The sequence below is a fragment of the Sorex araneus genome, chromosome 1 (genome assembly GCF_027595985.1).
Source record: "Sorex araneus isolate mSorAra2 chromosome 1, mSorAra2.pri, whole genome shotgun sequence".
Classification (NCBI taxonomy): domain Eukaryota; kingdom Metazoa; phylum Chordata; class Mammalia; order Eulipotyphla; family Soricidae; genus Sorex; species Sorex araneus.
Genome location: NC_073302.1, coordinates 79,035,648 through 79,053,269, shown reverse-complemented (window position 1 = coordinate 79,053,269; position 17,622 = coordinate 79,035,648). Strand labels below are relative to the sequence as shown.

The 17,622-nt window shown below is 42.5% G+C and overlaps 1 protein-coding gene across 1 annotated transcript in view; it reads right to left on the bottom strand.

The window, feature by feature from the left end:
- Positions 1–17,622, bottom strand: part of AGTPBP1 (ATP/GTP binding carboxypeptidase 1) — a 199,089-nt gene that overhangs the window by 145,397 nt on the left and 36,070 nt on the right. The window contains exon 2 of the mRNA XM_055146419.1: positions 11,228–11,292. Within this exon, the coding sequence (XP_055002394.1) occupies positions 11,228–11,259 (32 nt within the window). The 5' untranslated portion in view covers positions 11,260–11,292. The remainder of the gene's footprint in view (positions 1–11,227; positions 11,293–17,622) is intronic.

The window sequence follows — 17,622 nt, the reverse complement described above, 5'->3', positions numbered from 1 at the left end:
TAAAACAAATCCAAAGAATTCATCGGACTAAGTCTTGATTTGGCGGTGTGGATTCTTCACGTGCAGGTATACACCGTCTGGCTATCGCACAGATGAAAATAAGCAACCACAGATAGCACAAGTAGCACGTAAAACCTGAAAGGATCCCAGCAACCATCAGGGGTCTCACGGAAGAAATTTACTGCAGAAAATAGTCTCAGGGCATCCCAAATGTATGCGGTGCAGTGGTAGGGGGTGCTGCCCCTGGGTGAGGGGGGAAGGGAGGCGCAGTCTTCTAGGGAAGAGAATCTATTCTAGCTATTCGATCTGTCCAGCAATCTGTTACTGGACCAGAAACACCAAGCTAGGGCAAGAGTCTGATGAATACAGAGGACTTACAGATGACTGGTTTTATACCAGTCAAAACCAGACCAGGGACTTGTTAAGGCCAGCAAAGCAGACAGGCAGCAGTCCAACCCGAGAGGAGGCAGATCAGCGAGTGGGCTGCCGCCGTGGCTCTGCCCGGACAGTCGGAGCTGATAGAGCCTCAAACCATTCCATAGGCTTACATTAACTGTCAAAGTTCAAGCTTCTCACAAAACTCAGTCTGCACTGGATATGCAAAGATAGAGAGTCCAGACACTGCAAACCAACTTAAGGTCCAGCCTGGCTACAGTCAGAGGATGAACTCAGGCCAGCAGGCGACAACCACAGCCCCGCCACAGAAGCAACACAGTGCCCAGTCCAGCCTGCAAGTTATCTGCCCATATGTACACACACCATCTCAGGAGCAAAGGAAGATTCCCCACACCAGACCTCATCTTCTACCGGAGCTGGAGGGCACCAAGCCCACAGGATCCAAAAAGATTCAGTTCCTTGCCCATACCATTTTATCAGGGAGACTGAGAACCAGCCATGGTCATCACAGACTGGGGACCATAGTCCCAGTCACAGGTAGGAGCCCATGGGAGCAGGGAGCACACATCTCGGAGGAAGCCAGCCCACCAACTACAGGTCCAGGCAGCCACCCCCTAGCCAAACCCCACCCTACAGTGAAGAGCCCGCTGGAGGCAGTGACTGGGCGCACATGATCACAGCCTCCCATCATTATCCTAGGCAAGTGGACTGTGATCAGCACCAGTTGCAGGACACCACCAGCTGGGATTCCAGGCCAGAGTCCAAGCCAGCCAGACCTCAGAGCAACAGCAGCTGCAGGGCATGCATGGCACAAATCCCCTGCTGTTGTCACACAGATCACAGCCACATGAACCAGACAGAATGTGCAATCATTTAAGAAATCTGTGGCTGCCAGAAATCAGTAAAGTCATAAACATTAGCCAAAAACTGGTATTGTAACTGGAAGCACTGCATAAGTGCTCGGGTAAGCAAAATTTGGAGCAACAACTTGGCTGCCAAGAATTGCCGGGAATAATGAGAAAATGCATGAATTCAATCAGATCAACAGATCGGGAAAGGGACCCAGACAAGTCTACAAGTACATCAGAAGTCTCAATGCTGCCTGAGAATGGTACAAGCAGCAATCCACTCGGTGTTCCTTAAACTGAGGAAGTCATCAGAAAAGAAAGAAAATAAACCTGAAGAAAAATGAAAGGAAGCAAACAAAAGACCTACAGAAGCCTAACAGAAAGGTCAGTTCTGAATTAATGACCTCAAACCCAAGCCACACACCTTATCAATAAAGAAGAGGTAACAGAAAAGAATTTTTTTCATTTTTCTTTTATATTTTTAAATTTTTTAAATTTTATTGAGTCACTATGAGATAGTTACAAGCTTTCATGCTTTTTTAAGTGAAGAAAACTTAAGATATATTGTGGTTGGAGCCAGAAAGATAGTACAGCAAGTAATTTACTTGCACACCACTGACTCAGGTTCTATCTCCAGCACTGAGCATCACCAGTAATGATCTCTGAGATAGGGAAAAATCTGGACGTGGCCCAAAAAACAACACACACACACAATTTTAGAAGATGGATCAATCAAGAGTTCATAACTCTTATTAATATATGCATCAATGTGGTAGCAAGGTTCACAAACCACTTGTAAGATTTAAGGATCTACCTACATTGACATCTTCAGAGGTAAGAAGGCACCGACGCCACCCGAACCCCTCGCGCTCTCCCAAACCCGGTTCACCATCTCCCCTCGACAACATGCGGCTCAGCACACCAAGCATGGAACTCTACGCGTGATCCCTACTGGAACTCTTCATGTGATTCCTGATGGACACTGCCAGTTGTTTTGCAAGATTCGAACAGAATGCTGTAGGTGGGGCACGGAGAAACCGTGGCAGCGGCCGCAGTGTCACTACCTGCCCTGGCCGGGCCGAGTCACAGCGCCATCAGACATAGAGCCGTGGCTGCAGTGTGCACAGTGGCTCATCCACTGTGGGTGCTGTCTGCCAACCACCAGGTGACCTGGGACTCGGCGCAGGTATTCGACCTGGCACAGACCCCCCCGCAATGGGGTTCTGCTCTGCCAGCTGCTCAATAACCTCTGGTTGCACTCCATCAACCTAAGGAGATCAACCTGAGGCCGCAGATGTCCCAGGTGCTGCCCAGAGACGCAGGCAGGTGCGTGTTTATCAGTGTGCAGATCATTACAACATGCCAGTTGACTAAAAGCTTACATTCGTTAGACTGGGAACACCTGTAAAGGTGATTAGAGGCTGCCCCAAAAGTCTCCGTCCCTCTCAGAGAGCCTGGCAAGCTACCAAGAGCTTCCCGCCCACACAGCAAAACCTGGCAAGCTACCCGTGGTGTACTAGATATGCCAAAAACAGTAACAATGACGGTCCTCATCCCCCTGACCCTGAAAAAGCCCCCAATAAAAAGCCACTGGGCTACACTAGCATGAAACAGGGACAAATGGAGACATTACTGGTGCCTGCTCAAGCAAATCAATGAACAACAGGATGACAGTGATACAGTGATACAGTGATACATTGACAGCAACATAACAATATAAGAGAATTTCATACCCCACTCCCATCATGGGACAACTGAACAAGAGGGCAAATAAAAAAATAAAAGTTCTAAATAAGAAATAAAAACTAGAATTAACAGACATATATAAGATGCTCTTCCCCTTAAATACACATTCTTCTAGCACATACAAAATATTCTCCAGGATATTTTATATAATAGGACACTGTATCAATGGCTAGAAAGCCAAGGAGAAATCAAGTCCCTCTTCAGTCCATAATGCCATGAAGGTGATTACTAAGCATAGAAAAAGAACACCACGTGAGTCTCAAATATATTGTTGAAAAACTATTGGGTCAAAGAGAAAATACAATTTAAAAAAAATTTAAAGTTCTCGAAAACAAATGAGAATGAAAATACGAACTATCAGAAACTATGGAATATAGTAAATACTTTCTAAGAGAAAAGAAGTACTCAGAGGAAAGTAATACAATGAAAGCATACAGGCCTTTAGCAGGATCAAAATACAGTTCCAGGAAGAATCTATCCTTCTGGCCAGAGTGATGATACAAGAAGTTCACTGGCTGACGTGTAGGAAGACAACCCCAGTTCAAACACAGCACAGGATATGGTACCCCAAGCACCACCAGGAGTGACCCCTAAGCACAGAGCCAGGAAAAATCCCTGACCACAGCCAGGTCTGGCCCAACACCACCCCAAAAATAAACAATGTTTAAAAATAATAAACTTATCTCACAACCTGAGAAACCGAAAAAGAGAACAAAGATGAGAAGAAAAGAATAAAAGAGCAGAAATTAGTAACTAGTCTATGAAGAAAGAAGAGAGAAAACACAAAAATTTTGAACCAGAAATTAAAGAAAACACAAAAGATGCCTCAAAAACAGTAAAGATCATAAAAGACTGGTATCACCACGGAGGAAAACCTAGAAGAAATGAATGCATTTTAGACTCACGCAACCTCCCAAGATTGAGTCAGAAGGAACAAGAGAGACTGCACAGACCCAATAGTGAGTAAGGCTGTTGCCACATAGTAACAGAATTCAAGAATCTGACAAAACAGAAGCTCAGGTCTGAACAGGCTCACATCTGAATTCTACCAAACACTCAAATAAAATGTACTATTTACAGTCAAGCTCATCTGTAAAATCAAAGAAACAGGAATTTTTCCAACAGACTCCAGACTCTAAGAGCCAGCATTACTGCAGAACCCAAATCAAACAGTGATAATCCTAAAAAATAAAATTAAAGGATAACATCCCTGATTAGCACACCAGTAAAGACCCTAAACAATATCTTAGCAAATAAGGAGTGGTCCTACCGAAAGTATCGTGAGTGGATCAAGGCAAGAGAACTAGATAACTATTTGTCAAAAGTGAAACTGGATCCTGTCTCTCACCTTACACAAAGATTAATTTGGGGACACAAAACCAGCACTCACCAGGCAAGCACTCTGAGCCACTGGCATCTTTCTGGCCCTGGAACAATCTTAAGACTACAGAGAGTCTGAGAGACACCAAAACTAACAATGAATAATTTGAAGGGAGCTATAGCCCAGCGGGTAGGGCATTTGCCTTGCACACATCCAACCCAGGTTCGATTCCTCCACCCCTCTCGGAGAGCACAGCAAGCTACCAAGAGTATATCGCCCGCATGGCAGAGTCTGGCAAGCTACCCGTGGCGTATTCGATATGCCAAAAACAGTAACAAGTCTCACAATAGAGACGTTATTGGTGCCTGTTCAAGCAAATTGATGAACAATGGGAAGACAGATAGTGATACAGTGATACAGTATAAAGCAGAAAAAGGATTCACTATCCCTGCTCTACCCCAAACCAAATTTGGGAAGGATCATTTATAATTAGTTTTAGTTTATAATTAAGAAAATTGCGGAGCTGAAAATATGATCAACGTGAAACAAGCTAACTTTAAAAGGTATGTTTTAAAGACATTATCACTCAAATAGCTTCACAGCAGTCTTCCTACTATTTAGGGTTATTTTCAAAAAAGAAAACAATCTTGGAATTTAAAAAAGTTCCATGGTACACAGAGATTTTCTTTGCAATAAATTCCCAAGCAAGTCCTCCAAAGAAGAGAGAATCCATTTTCACTTTCATTTTTTTTACCTGAAGACTTAAAATGAATGCAAGTAATAAGGATGATTTTGTCAATAAAATTAAAATATTTTGACAGCAAAAACAATTTTAGACTTAAAACAAATATCAGATCTAATTTCAAACGTTTTTCAAAATGCACATTAATCTCAAGTGTTTGATCCTCATTTCTATTTTTTCACTTTTTTCCTCCATTTTTATTCTGCTTTATCACAGTTCTCTCCAAATATTGAGCTCCACCACAAAACACAGAACAATAAAAGTAAAAATATCACCATCATTCCTTCATAGAGACTGTCAAATATTTAAACATATAACTCTGGGTAAAAGTTCTCATGACAGACTGACACCCAAGGACAGTAGAAACAAGGACCAGGAATATTGCTCCATAGTTGGAAGCCTGTCTCATGAGCTGGAGGAGAAGGCAGCAGGGATAGAGAAGGGATCATTAAGTCAATGATAATTGGAGAGATAATTTGGGATGGGAGGTATGTACAGAAAGTAAATAAAGAACCAAATGTGGTAACCTCATATCTGTACTGCAAACCCTAGTGCCCCAAAGTAGAGAGTGAGTATGGGGGAAATTGTATGACACAGAGGCAGGAGGAGGATGGGAAGGAGGGGGGAAACACTGGGGACATTGGTGATAAAAAATGTGCACTGGCAGAAGGATGGCTGTTCAATCACTGTATGACTGAAACTCAAACACGAAAGCTTTATAACTGTATCCCATGGTGATTCGATAAAAACTTTTTTTAAAAAATACTAATGACAGGGGCTGGAACAATAGCACAGCAGGTAGGGCTTTTGCCTTGCATGCAGCTGACCCAGGTTCAATTCCCAACATCCCATATGGTCCCCTGAGCACCGCCAGGAGTAATTCTTGAGTGCAGAGCCAGGAATAACCCCTGTGCAGTGCCAGGTGTGACCCAAAAAGAAAAAAAAAGTACTCATGACAGAGAGATACTCTACAGTCTGGACTACAGACACTGCATGCAGGCAGCCAGCTCCATCCCAACACCTCCTGGTCCACAAAAGTCTCCGCTGAGAGCAGTGCCAGGTATGGCCAAAAAAAGATATTCTTTTATAATTACCATATATACATATATATATTTATTAAACAATAAATTCTACTTCACTACATAAATTTATACTAGAACCAGGAATAATTTACCAAAATGTCCTTTAAATCCTCTCCCCAAAGTTAATTGCTAGCATTCTCCAATAACTATCTTTCACACCACAGATTTTAACCAGGTTTATGGGACCCTTTTAACAGGGTTTTAACATCATTCTCGGCTTCATTTTAACCTGATGTGAAGGCCCAGAGTGTCTTTTTAAAAAAATCTCAAAACACTGTCATGCTCTTACAAATTACTGTGAATCCCCCAAAAGTTATTGTGTAAACTGTAGGCATAAGTTTGAGAAATAATCTGAAAGACCAGCACTCTGTTCACTACAAAATACTGCTGAAAGAAGTTAAAGATCATGAACAGAAAACAGTCCCACCATGTCTAAGACCCAATACTCAGCGGCCAATTATTCTTAACCTGATCCATGCAACTAATACAACGACCATCAAAATCCCAATAGGCATGTAAAACTGTCAAGCTCATGCTAAATTCACCGGGATGGCAAAGACCTAAAGCAGGCAAACACTCAAGAAGAAAAGTCAAGTTAGTGAGACCCAAGTTTTCTGAGTCTCCTTGCAAAGTTTCAATGATCTGGCATCGCAGAACTAGCATTAAGACCAACTACTAGATCAGAGAATAGACAGACTCAAAAGAGACACTCCACACACACACACACACACACACACACACACACACACACACACACACACACACACACACAAGGACAACTGATATTTAACATGGGTAGGGGTGGGATGGGGGGATACTGGGGACACTGGTGGTGGAAAAAGTGCACTGGTGGAGTGATGGGTGTTTGATCATTGTAAGATAGTTCAGCGAGGAAAGGAATGTACTTCCAAAAGTGGTGCTGGAACTGGACATCCCAACACACACACACACACACACACACACACACACACACCTCAAACTTACCTCACACTATATAGAAAAAGTGCATTAGAATGAAGCATAGGCCTTAATATAAAACTATAGAACTTTTGTGGAAGAAAAGGACAAATACTGGCTATAAAAATATGAGTTTGACTCTCAGACGGGAATCTGGCAACAAACTATCCTGCAAGAGGGCTTGTGATCTTCAAAGGGGCCTGCCCGACCCCTGCAGGCAGGGGCAGCGGCATTGCAGAGCTGGGGCCAGAGGAGCACTGGGGCCTGGAGCGCGGAGCTGGGCCTGAGAGAGCACTGCAGCCAGGAGCACAGAGCTGAGTCTGGGAGAGCACTGTACAAGCCTGGAGCCGGGGCCAGAGGAGCACTGGAGTGCAGAGCTGGCCCGGAAGAACACTGAAGCCGGGGTGCGCGGTGACCCCCCCCCCCCGCCCGGTGTCGGCCACGCTGCAGCTCTGCCCCGCCCGCCCTGCGCCCGTTTTGCAGTTGTGGCCTCGAGCCCCAGCGCTGAGTCTGGGGACTGGGGACCGTTAGGGGCCCGGGGCCTGCAGTCCCCGGGGGCGCTGGGCGCACAGGGGCCACATGGCAAGCAGGCTCACAGGACAGGGGCGGGCAGGGTCTCTGAAGTAGGAGGGGCGGGCGCGGGCCCTGGCCTGGAGACCCTCCTCCGTATTGGTCCCGGTAGCGCGGGACCAATCAGCAATCATATTGGAAGAAGTAACAGGAAATGTCTGTTTACGGGTTGTTAGAGGGGTTTTGATAAGAGAAACTCTAGGTCTTTTGAGTGTTACTGTCAAGCTTTAAAACATTTAAAACTCTGGTTCTGTGCTCAGGGACCATCTCTGGTATTAGGGGGCTCTATGAGGTGCCAGAATCCAATTGGCATTGGCCCGCGCAAGGCAAGTGCCCTACCCATGTACTATAGCTCAGGCCTTAACACATGCTTTAATATATAAAATACATAAACTACAGTGTCATCTTACAATTGAATTACATTTTGAAAACTCATGCTGAATGACTTAAAAATATTTATTTTCTTGGGGCTGGAGCGATAGCACAGCGGGTAGGGTCTCAGAAGTAGGAGAGGTGCGGGCCCTGGCCTGGAGACCCTCCTCCGTATTGGTCCGGGTAGCGCGGGACCAATCCACAATCATTTTGGAAGAAGTAATAGGAAATGTCTGTTTACGGGTTGGTAGAGGGGTTTTGATAAAAGAAACTCTGCCTTGAACGCAGCCAAACCGGGTTCGAATCCCAGCGTCTCATATGGTCCCCTGAGCACCGCCAAGGGTAATTTCTGAGTGCAGAGCCAGGAGTAACCCCTGTGCATCGCTGGGTGTGAACCAAAAAGGAAAAAAAAATAGATTTTCTTAATATCTGCATTGCTCGGGGTAAGGTCTTTTACACAGAGAGCTCTCTAATCACATAGATGTAAATTTCTAACTTAGTTCTGTATACTGTCCAAAACAACTTTGCTGGGGGCTGGAGCAATAGCACAGAGGGTAGGGCGTTTGCCTTGCACGGGACCGACTCAGGTTCGATCTCCGATATCCCATATGGTATCCCCAGCACTGCCAGGAGTAATTCCTGAGTGCAGAGCCAAGAGTAACCCCTGTGCATCTCCAGGTGTGATCCAAAAAGCAAAAAACAAAAAACAAAAACAAACAAAAAAAAAACTGAAACAACCTTGCTGACAAACTCTGCAATTATTATTAAAGTTAAATATTTCTATTTAATAATAATATAATAATATATTAACTTTATATTAAAGCTCTCAGGCATTGCAGGTACCTGAAAATGAACCTAATGTAGCAACTGCAATAGTATGCTGGCTTGTGAAGACTGTTGCCCGAACAGCCTCCCTGCTGGTTGTGACTAGTTCAACTGTTCACATTGGACCTTAGGGCAGAGAACCTATGGGAGAACTCCAGCTCCCACAGACCCGGCTCCTGAGAAACTCCAGACTCTGAACAAGCTGGATTTGTCTTTAGAAAATAGATTCCTATTTCATGAGCACATAACAAAGAACACTAGATGGGTTATAAACCTGGAAGTAAATAATCCAGAACTTTTCCCCCATTTTAAGACAACAAATGCACAAGACTTTGAAAGCCCTCCTAATGTGCACAAATAATGAATGAATCATTGTGAATTAATATGAAATCCTGTATCTAAGTCCAAATCATTATTCACTTAGGTTTTTTTCTATTGGATTGGGAGGGGCCCCATCCAGCAGTTCTCAGGGCTTAGTCCTAGCTCTGCACTCAGGGATCACCCCTAGTAGTGCCCAGGGGACCATATGGGTGGTAGGGATTGATCCGGGGCAGGCTGTGCACAAGGCAAGCACCACACTGGCCCAATCCTCTTTATTTCTTTTTTGGAAGTAAAAGGCTCCTCTAACCCTATAAAAAAAATTTAAGTTATAAAAGTTGGATGAGCAAAATTTTCCTTCTTATTCTAGAAACTAAAATCATCATCATCATGTTCCTGATTCTGGAACAACTTGCAGGACATAACAGCTTCCTACCTTGGGGGTAGAGGGTACATCCAGAGCTCAAAGAGACATTTAGAAACTCTGAAATTCTAAGGACACCATGATCATAATTCAGCTCAGTGGCCATGTGCATGCTCGGCAAGCGGGGGGGAGGGCCCAGCACCACAATCTGTTCCCCCAGCACAACCAGTAGTGATCCCTGAGTATCAAAGTAGTCCCTGAGCACTGCCAAATGTGGCAATAAAAAAAGGTACACTGAAGGCAAATAAAAATGTGAAAAAGATGCTCAACACCATTAATGATTAAAGAAATACAAATTACAACTAAAATGAGGTATCGATATGACCCTATTAGGATGACCATTACTTTAAATAACAACCCTAAGAACTGAAGAATTCATTAGCTGAGGACAGCTGAGTGGGTGTGAAGAAGGTGGGCACTTTCCTTGCAAATGGCCAGCCCAGGACCAAGCCTCCAAGACCCACCCACACAGCCACACCGGGAGTGATGTCTGAGCACAGAGCCATGTGTTAAGGCCTGAGCACCCCCAACGTGGCAAATAAATAAATAAATAAATAAATAAATAAATAAATTTAAAAGAATAGTCACAATGGTCATAAATGATGGTGGGACCTAACGCAGAACATGCACAAATAGAACTCTCGGTGCCAGAGCAATAGTATAGCAGGGAGGGCACTCGCTTTGCACACAGTCAATACAGGTTCAATTCCTGGCACCCCCAAATGATCCCTGGATCCCTGCCAAGAGTGCAGAGATAGAAGTCCTGAGAACCATCAGCTGTGGCCATCTCCCAAAATAAATTAATAATATTAGTTTATTAATTCTCATACATGCTAAAATAAACGTATATTTTAAAATAAATAAAACAACATATAAACAAAACTCATACATGCTAGGAGAGATAGAGAAATATTAAGATGACATATTTGAGAAAAATCATTGCTGGCAATTTCCTAGCACTGTAGCACTGTCTTCCCATTGTTCATCATTTGCTCAAGTGGGCACCAGTAACATCTCCATTGTGAGACTTGTTGTTACTGTTTTTGGCATATCGAATACGCCACAGGTAGCTTGCCAGGCTCTGCCATAAGGTAACAAAAACCTAACATATGATTCAACGATCCCATTCCTGTGCTGAGCAAAAGAAATCAGACCCACAGCCTCCAGAAGACACAATACATGGTTCTATTAAATTAACTCGAGAAAAGCAAACAAATCTACAGTGACAGAAAGCAAATCAGTAGCTGTCTGAGGTGAAAAACGGGGTGGAAGTGAAGAATTATAATCAGACCAGAGAGATTCAAGCATGGTGTTGCAGCAAAAATATAAAATAAATTTTGTGCTACTAAGGGAGCAGGTTTGGAGAAGCAGGGGAGAGCTGGGGACACTGGTGGAGGGAAGGTCACACTAGTGATAAGACTGGGGTTGGAACACTGAATGCCCAAAACAACTCTATTTGTTGTTTTTGAACAACTCTGTAAATCCCGGTGTTTAAATAAAGTTAGGGGGGAAAATATATGTATTGGGGTTGGGGGCTAACTGCTAAGCAGTTTTAAAGTAATAAATTTCAAATAAGTTCTTCGTATTTCTGCAATTTACACATATTGATATTTTTAATAACCATACCTTTTCTCTGATATCACTTTTAACTTGCTCATCTTGAGTTACTTCATTTCACCATTGCAGAAAATCTAAATGAAAAATGTTAATGATATTAGTTGATATTAGGAGTTGAGGAAAGGGAGACAGACTGACAGACACACATACACACAGAGTGGTGCTCACAAAAACACATAATCAGGAATCAAACCCAGGCATCCCACAAAGCATGCACTCAGTTTACTGCGATCTCATTCCAGCCCATAAAACCATACAACTGAAATTTATTACAATGTAAAATAACACTGAAAACTAAAGGAGCAAGTTCAAGGTTTACATGCTTCTGACAGTAACTTTATTTTTTATTTTTTTAATTTTACTGAATCACCGTGAGACAGTTACAAGCTTTCATGTTTGGGTTACAATCTCACAATGATCAAACACCCATCCCTCCACCAGTGCACATTCCCCACCACCAATATCCCAGGTATACCCCACCTTTCCCACCCTCCCCCTGCCTCCATGGCAGACAATATTCCTCATACTCTCTCTCTACTTTGGGGCATTATAGCTTGCAACACAGACACTGAGAAGTCATCATGTTTGGTTCATTATCTACTTTCGGCATGCATCTTCCATCCCAACTGGTTCCTCCAGCCATCATTTTCTTAGTGATCCCTTCTCTATTCCATTTGCCGTCTCCCCTCCGCTCATGAAGCAGTCTTCCAGCTATGCGGCAATCCCCCTGGCCCTTGTATCTACTGTCCTTGGGTGTCTGACAGTAACTTTAATGTACAATGTGTGACAATTAAATTACCTAAATCAACCAGTAAGATGAAAAATCCTGAAACTATGAAAATGCAAACATCTAACATAACACAGCTTACTAGTGTTAAAATTTCTTCCATGACAGTTCAGATTACCTTTACTGTTTTAATCTCACCTTAAAGACCCTAGTGATAGCAAACTTTGGTGAGTGTAGGTACTGTCCATTATTTACAAAGCAAATATTTGTGTGTGTCTGTGCATGCATGTATGTGTGTTCCTACCTATTCACATCTTTCAGTTAACAGTTTAGTATAATGAAAACTTTCTGTAGTATCATCTCATATAATATACCTAGTATATATTTTCCTTCAAAAACTATAGAATTTTTCTTTAGAAAACACATACTATAATTTCTAAACCTTAAATCTTGATTCATACTATTTTATAATATTTAAAATTTCTTTTAGAATTATTTATCCCAATTATTTTTTTAATGCAGATATGGAGGGGAGGTTGTGTGTGGAGCAATAGTACAGTGGGGTAGGGTGTTTGCCTTGCATGCAACTAACCCAGGCTCCCCGTGCACCACCAAGTGTGATTCCTGAGTGCAGTCAGGTTACTGAGCACCCCTGAGCATTATCCGGTGCGGCCCCCAACACAAAAACAAACCCAGAAAATTAATACTTTTTTATTTACTTATCAGTGCTCACTGGAGCAGAATTTTGTGACTAAGTAAACAACCCTTGGGGCTGGAGCGATAGCACAGCGGTTGGGCATTTGCCTTTCACAAGGCTGACCAGAGTTCGATTTCTCCGCCCCTCTCAGAGAGCCCGGCAAGCTACCAAGAGTATTGAGCCTGTGCGGCAGAGCCTGGCAAGCTACCCGTGCGTATTAGATATGCCAAAAAAAAAAAAAAGTAACAATAAGTCTCTCAATGAGAGACGTTACTGGTGCCCGTTCAAACAAATCGATGAGCAACGGGATGACAGTAAAGTAAACAACCCTTATCAATTCAACAAGTCACTCACAACTACTTTGCTATAAATTAACATGCTATATATCTTAATGAAAGTAAGCAAAACAACAAACTTCACAACAACAGACAAGTGAATTAAATATATGTGGTAGAAAAGAATATATGAAGCTGAACAACAGAAGAAGTCAGGTCATTTCTGATAACACGAATAGATGAGCAGGTACTGTTAAGAAAAATAAGCTGGGAAGAGAAAGACAAAATATCAGGTATTCCGCCTGACATGGAATGTGAAGTAAGAAAGCAAGACAAAAACCAATCTAAAGCTAATACTTAGGGTTTGGCCACAGACCTCAGTTTGCAGAGAGAAGGATAAAGGGCAGAAAAGGGGCTAAGACAGCCAAGCAACAGTGGCAGAGCAGTCTCAGCACTCCATAGCCGGCACAGGGGGCTTTCTTAAGGTTCTGGAAGATACATGAACAAGCGCTCCTGAACCATGTAGAGAAATGTAAGGCAACGCTACCTAAATAATTTTTCGGAAAAAAAAAAGGGGGGGGACAGGCTTCAAATTCCTTAACATAATAGGATCTAGAAAATACAAGTATTCTGGATGTTCAAAATTTTTAATTCAAAAATACAATTCTTTAGGGGCCTGAGCGATTCTACAGTGGGTAGGGCACTTGCCCTGAACACAGCTGACCCAGTTCAATCCCCAGCATCTCATATTGTTCCCTGAGCACAGCCAGGAGTGATCCCTAAGGACAGAGGCAGGAGTAAGCCCTGCTGCTGGGTGTGGCTCAAAAACAAAACAAATTAAAATTTAAAATATACATCACTTTCTATTAATTCAATGAATTGTAAAAAAGAAACATATTGAATATTATTTACACAGATTACATGAACTATGTTTAAAGCCTGTAGGAAATTTTAAATTGTTACCGTTTTTCTTTTGGGGGTAGGGGAGAAGTGGAGGAGTGTTTCTTTATTTCAAAAAGACACATGTCACTTTTCAGTATCAAAACAGTTGCATTATTGGTTCCCCTGTCACCCCATTGGTTTCCAAAGAGGCCAAACCACTGAGACGGCATTTTAAGTCACTAAGCTGCAGCGTAGATGCACACTGACCAGACTCACAGAATCTCACTAAAAATGGGGAGTTGGGTGGAAGGAAGGAATGTTTTCAAAGACCACACTGCAGCCCAGACCAGGTGGGTCACTGTGCCCAACCCTACAGAAGCAAAGTTGTTTCAAAATAATATAAAAAGGTTTGTATATAAACAATTCAAGATTTCTCCAGCACTAACCAATATAAGGCACCATGAGATGGACTTTTAGAGACAGCAGCAAAGATATGAGTTTCATATGGCTAAATCAGTGGCAATAACATTTTTTTCTTTCTTTCAAGAATGCAGGAGAGCAAGTAAGTGGTGACCTCAACCTGAACGGTACATGATTTGTTTTGCTAGGAAAGCAGAGTGAGATAGAACAAGGATTTGGTTTCCGGTCTCATCATCTTAATTTGAGTCACTTTTTTTTTTCTTGTTGATTGTGTTGGAGTCATACTGGGCTGTGCTCAGGGCTTACTCCTGGCTCTGTGCCCAGGGATCACTCCTGGCAATGCTCAGGGAACCAAACGCAGGTCAGCCGCATGCAAGGAAAGTGTTTTACCCATTGTACTATCTCTATGGCCCCTGGAGTCACTTCACTGTTTTAAAAATAAGAAAAAAGGACCTACGAGGAACAGCAGCCAAAATGGGGTGCCTCCACCACAAGGACCCAAGCTCCAGGAACTCAATCGCTCTCAATTCAGGTCAGAGGCCTGGTGGATATGGCACCTTGGGTTAATCTCCCCCTCCACGTCACATAAGAAAAATTAGCCTCTTATGTGGAACTTTCACTACAGCAGCCTGATCAACAAAAACGGATGGTTAACAACACAGAAGCCCACCAGGCTTAGTAAGTGAAGCTAGCCCAGATACCCCAAACAGTAATAGTGAACTATATTAAGCTCTCTGACAAGGAATTTAGAAGGGAGCTACTGAGGATGCATAGGGAGCTAAAAGAAACAATGGAAGGCAGTGCCAATAAAATCCAAGAGAATTTGAGAGCCAAAATGAGGAAAATGCAAATGAAATCACAAAAAAAAAATGACAGATCTGAAAAACCTGGTAGATGAATTAAAAAACACAGAGGAAGGCCTCAGCAGCAGAGGAACAGCTGCTGAGGACAGAATCAGTGAGCTCCAAGATGAGCTGCAGAGAATCTCCATATAGAAGAAAATGGAAAAGAGCCTCAAAATAAACCAACAGATGTCAAGAGAAAATAGGGATGAAGCCAAGAGGAATAACATAAGAATTGTTGGAGTCCTAGAGAGACAGGAAGAAAACCCTGATGAAGAAGAAAGTGTCAAAGACATCATTGCTGAGACATTCCCAGAGCTGAAGAGCACATGCGAACAGTTTCAGGAGGCCTGAAGGGTACCAGCTAGAAAAAATCCAAATGAAAATACTCCAAGACACATCCTTATCAGAATGATTAAAAACCATAGCACTGTAGCACTGTTATCCCACTGTTCAATGATTTGCTCCAGCAGGCACCAGTAATGTCTCCATTATGAGACTTCTTGTTACTGTTTTTGGCATATCGAATATGCCTCAGGTAGCTCTGCCATGAAGGTGGGATATTCCCAGTAGCTTGCCTGGCTCTCTGAGAGGGACGGAGGAATTGAACCTGGGTCAGCCACGTGCAAGACAAACGCCTTACCCGCTGTTCTATCGCTTCAGTCCAATGAAAACCATAGACAGATAAAATTCTGAAAGCATCAAGATTGAAGAAAGAAATTGCCTAGAAAGGAGCCTCCTTAAGATTCACAGACAATTTATCTGATTAAACCCTCAGGGCCCAAAGACAATGGTGGGATATAGTGAAAAAGCTCGAATAAATAAACACCTCACTAAGAATGCTGTACCCAGCTAAACTCTCATTCATAACAGAAGGAACAAACAGCTTCACAGACAAACAACTCAGGAACTTCATAGATTCAAGACCATGGTTACAAGAACAACTAAACAGGCTACTTTAAGACAAGGACCTCAAAGACAGCAAAGTTTGGCAGAAAAAGGGAACAAACTCCTTAACAATAATCTGTCTCAATGTCAATGGACTAAATGCACCAATGAAAAAAGACACAGAGTGACATGACGGATCTGAAAATCGAACCCAACATTCTGCTGCATGCAAGAAACATCTGAACAGTCAGAGCAAATAAACACTCAAAGTCAAAAGCTGGAAAGCAATTCTACAGGCAAACAACTTCCTCAAAATAGCTGGAGTGGCCATTGTGGTATCAGACCACATTTATTTCAGACTGAAGAAGGTCACAAGACACAGTGAAGGTCATTTCTTATTGATCAAGAGATCTGTATCTCAGGAGGAACTCATTCTCCTAAATGTATATGCACCTAATGAGGGACCAGGAAAATACTTAAAACAACTACTCATAGACTTGACGAACGACAATGATAGCAACACAATACTAGTGGGAAATTTCAACACCATTTTATCACCTCTCAATAGATCAGATTCAAGCTTAGCAAGGACATACTTTTTCTGAGGGAAGAAATGAAAGAAAGGGGCTTAGTAGATATATACAGGACATTTCATTCTCAAAGAGCTGAATACACATTCTTCTCAAGTGCACATGGGACATTCTTCAAGACAGACCATGTGCTGGCTTCGAGGCTGGCCTCACGTTCCGGGGAAAGGTCAACTCAGAGAAGCGATCACCAACTACATTGTAGTCGAAGGCCATGTGGGGGAAGGGAGTTGCGGGCTGAATGAGGGCTAGAGACTGAGCACAGAGGCCACTCAACACCTTTATTGCAAACCACAACAGCTAATTAGAGAGAGAAAACAGAAGGGAATGCCTTGCCACAGTGGCAGGGTGGGGTGGGGGGGAGATGGGATTGGGGAGGGTGGGAGGGACACTGGGTTTACGGGTGGTGGAGAATGGGCACTGGTGAAGGGATGGGTTCCCAAACTTTGTATGAGGGAAGTATAAGCACAAAAGTGTATAAATCTGTAACTGTACCCTCACGGTGATTCTCTAATTAAAAATAAATAAATTAAAAAAAAAAAAAAAGACAGACCATGTGCTGGGCCACAAAATATACTTCCATAAAATTAAGAAGATATTTGTATCAGACCTGAAAATAGAAGTGAATCACACACACAAACAGAAAATCAAATCAAATACCTGGAAATAAAACAGCTCACTACTGAACAACCAATAGCTTACAGGCAAAATCAAAGAGAAAATCAAAAGATTCCTGGAAACAAACAAGAATGAAGACATGAGTTACCAGAATTTATAGGACATGGAAAAGCAGTGTTAAGAGGAAAGTTTATAGCTCTACAAGGATTTATCAGAAAAAAAAAGCAAACCCATATCAATAAGCTAATCTCATGGCTTAAGATCTTGGAAAAATGACCAACGAAAGTAGCCTAGATCAGGAAGACGGAAGGAAATAATAAAACATAGAGCAGAGATTAATAAGATGGAAGCCCAAAAAAACAATCCAAAAGATCAATGAAACCAAGAGCTGGTTCTTTGAGAAAACAAACAAGATCGATAAACCTCTAGCAAGACTCACAGCGAAAGTGAGAGAAAAAAACCCTAATA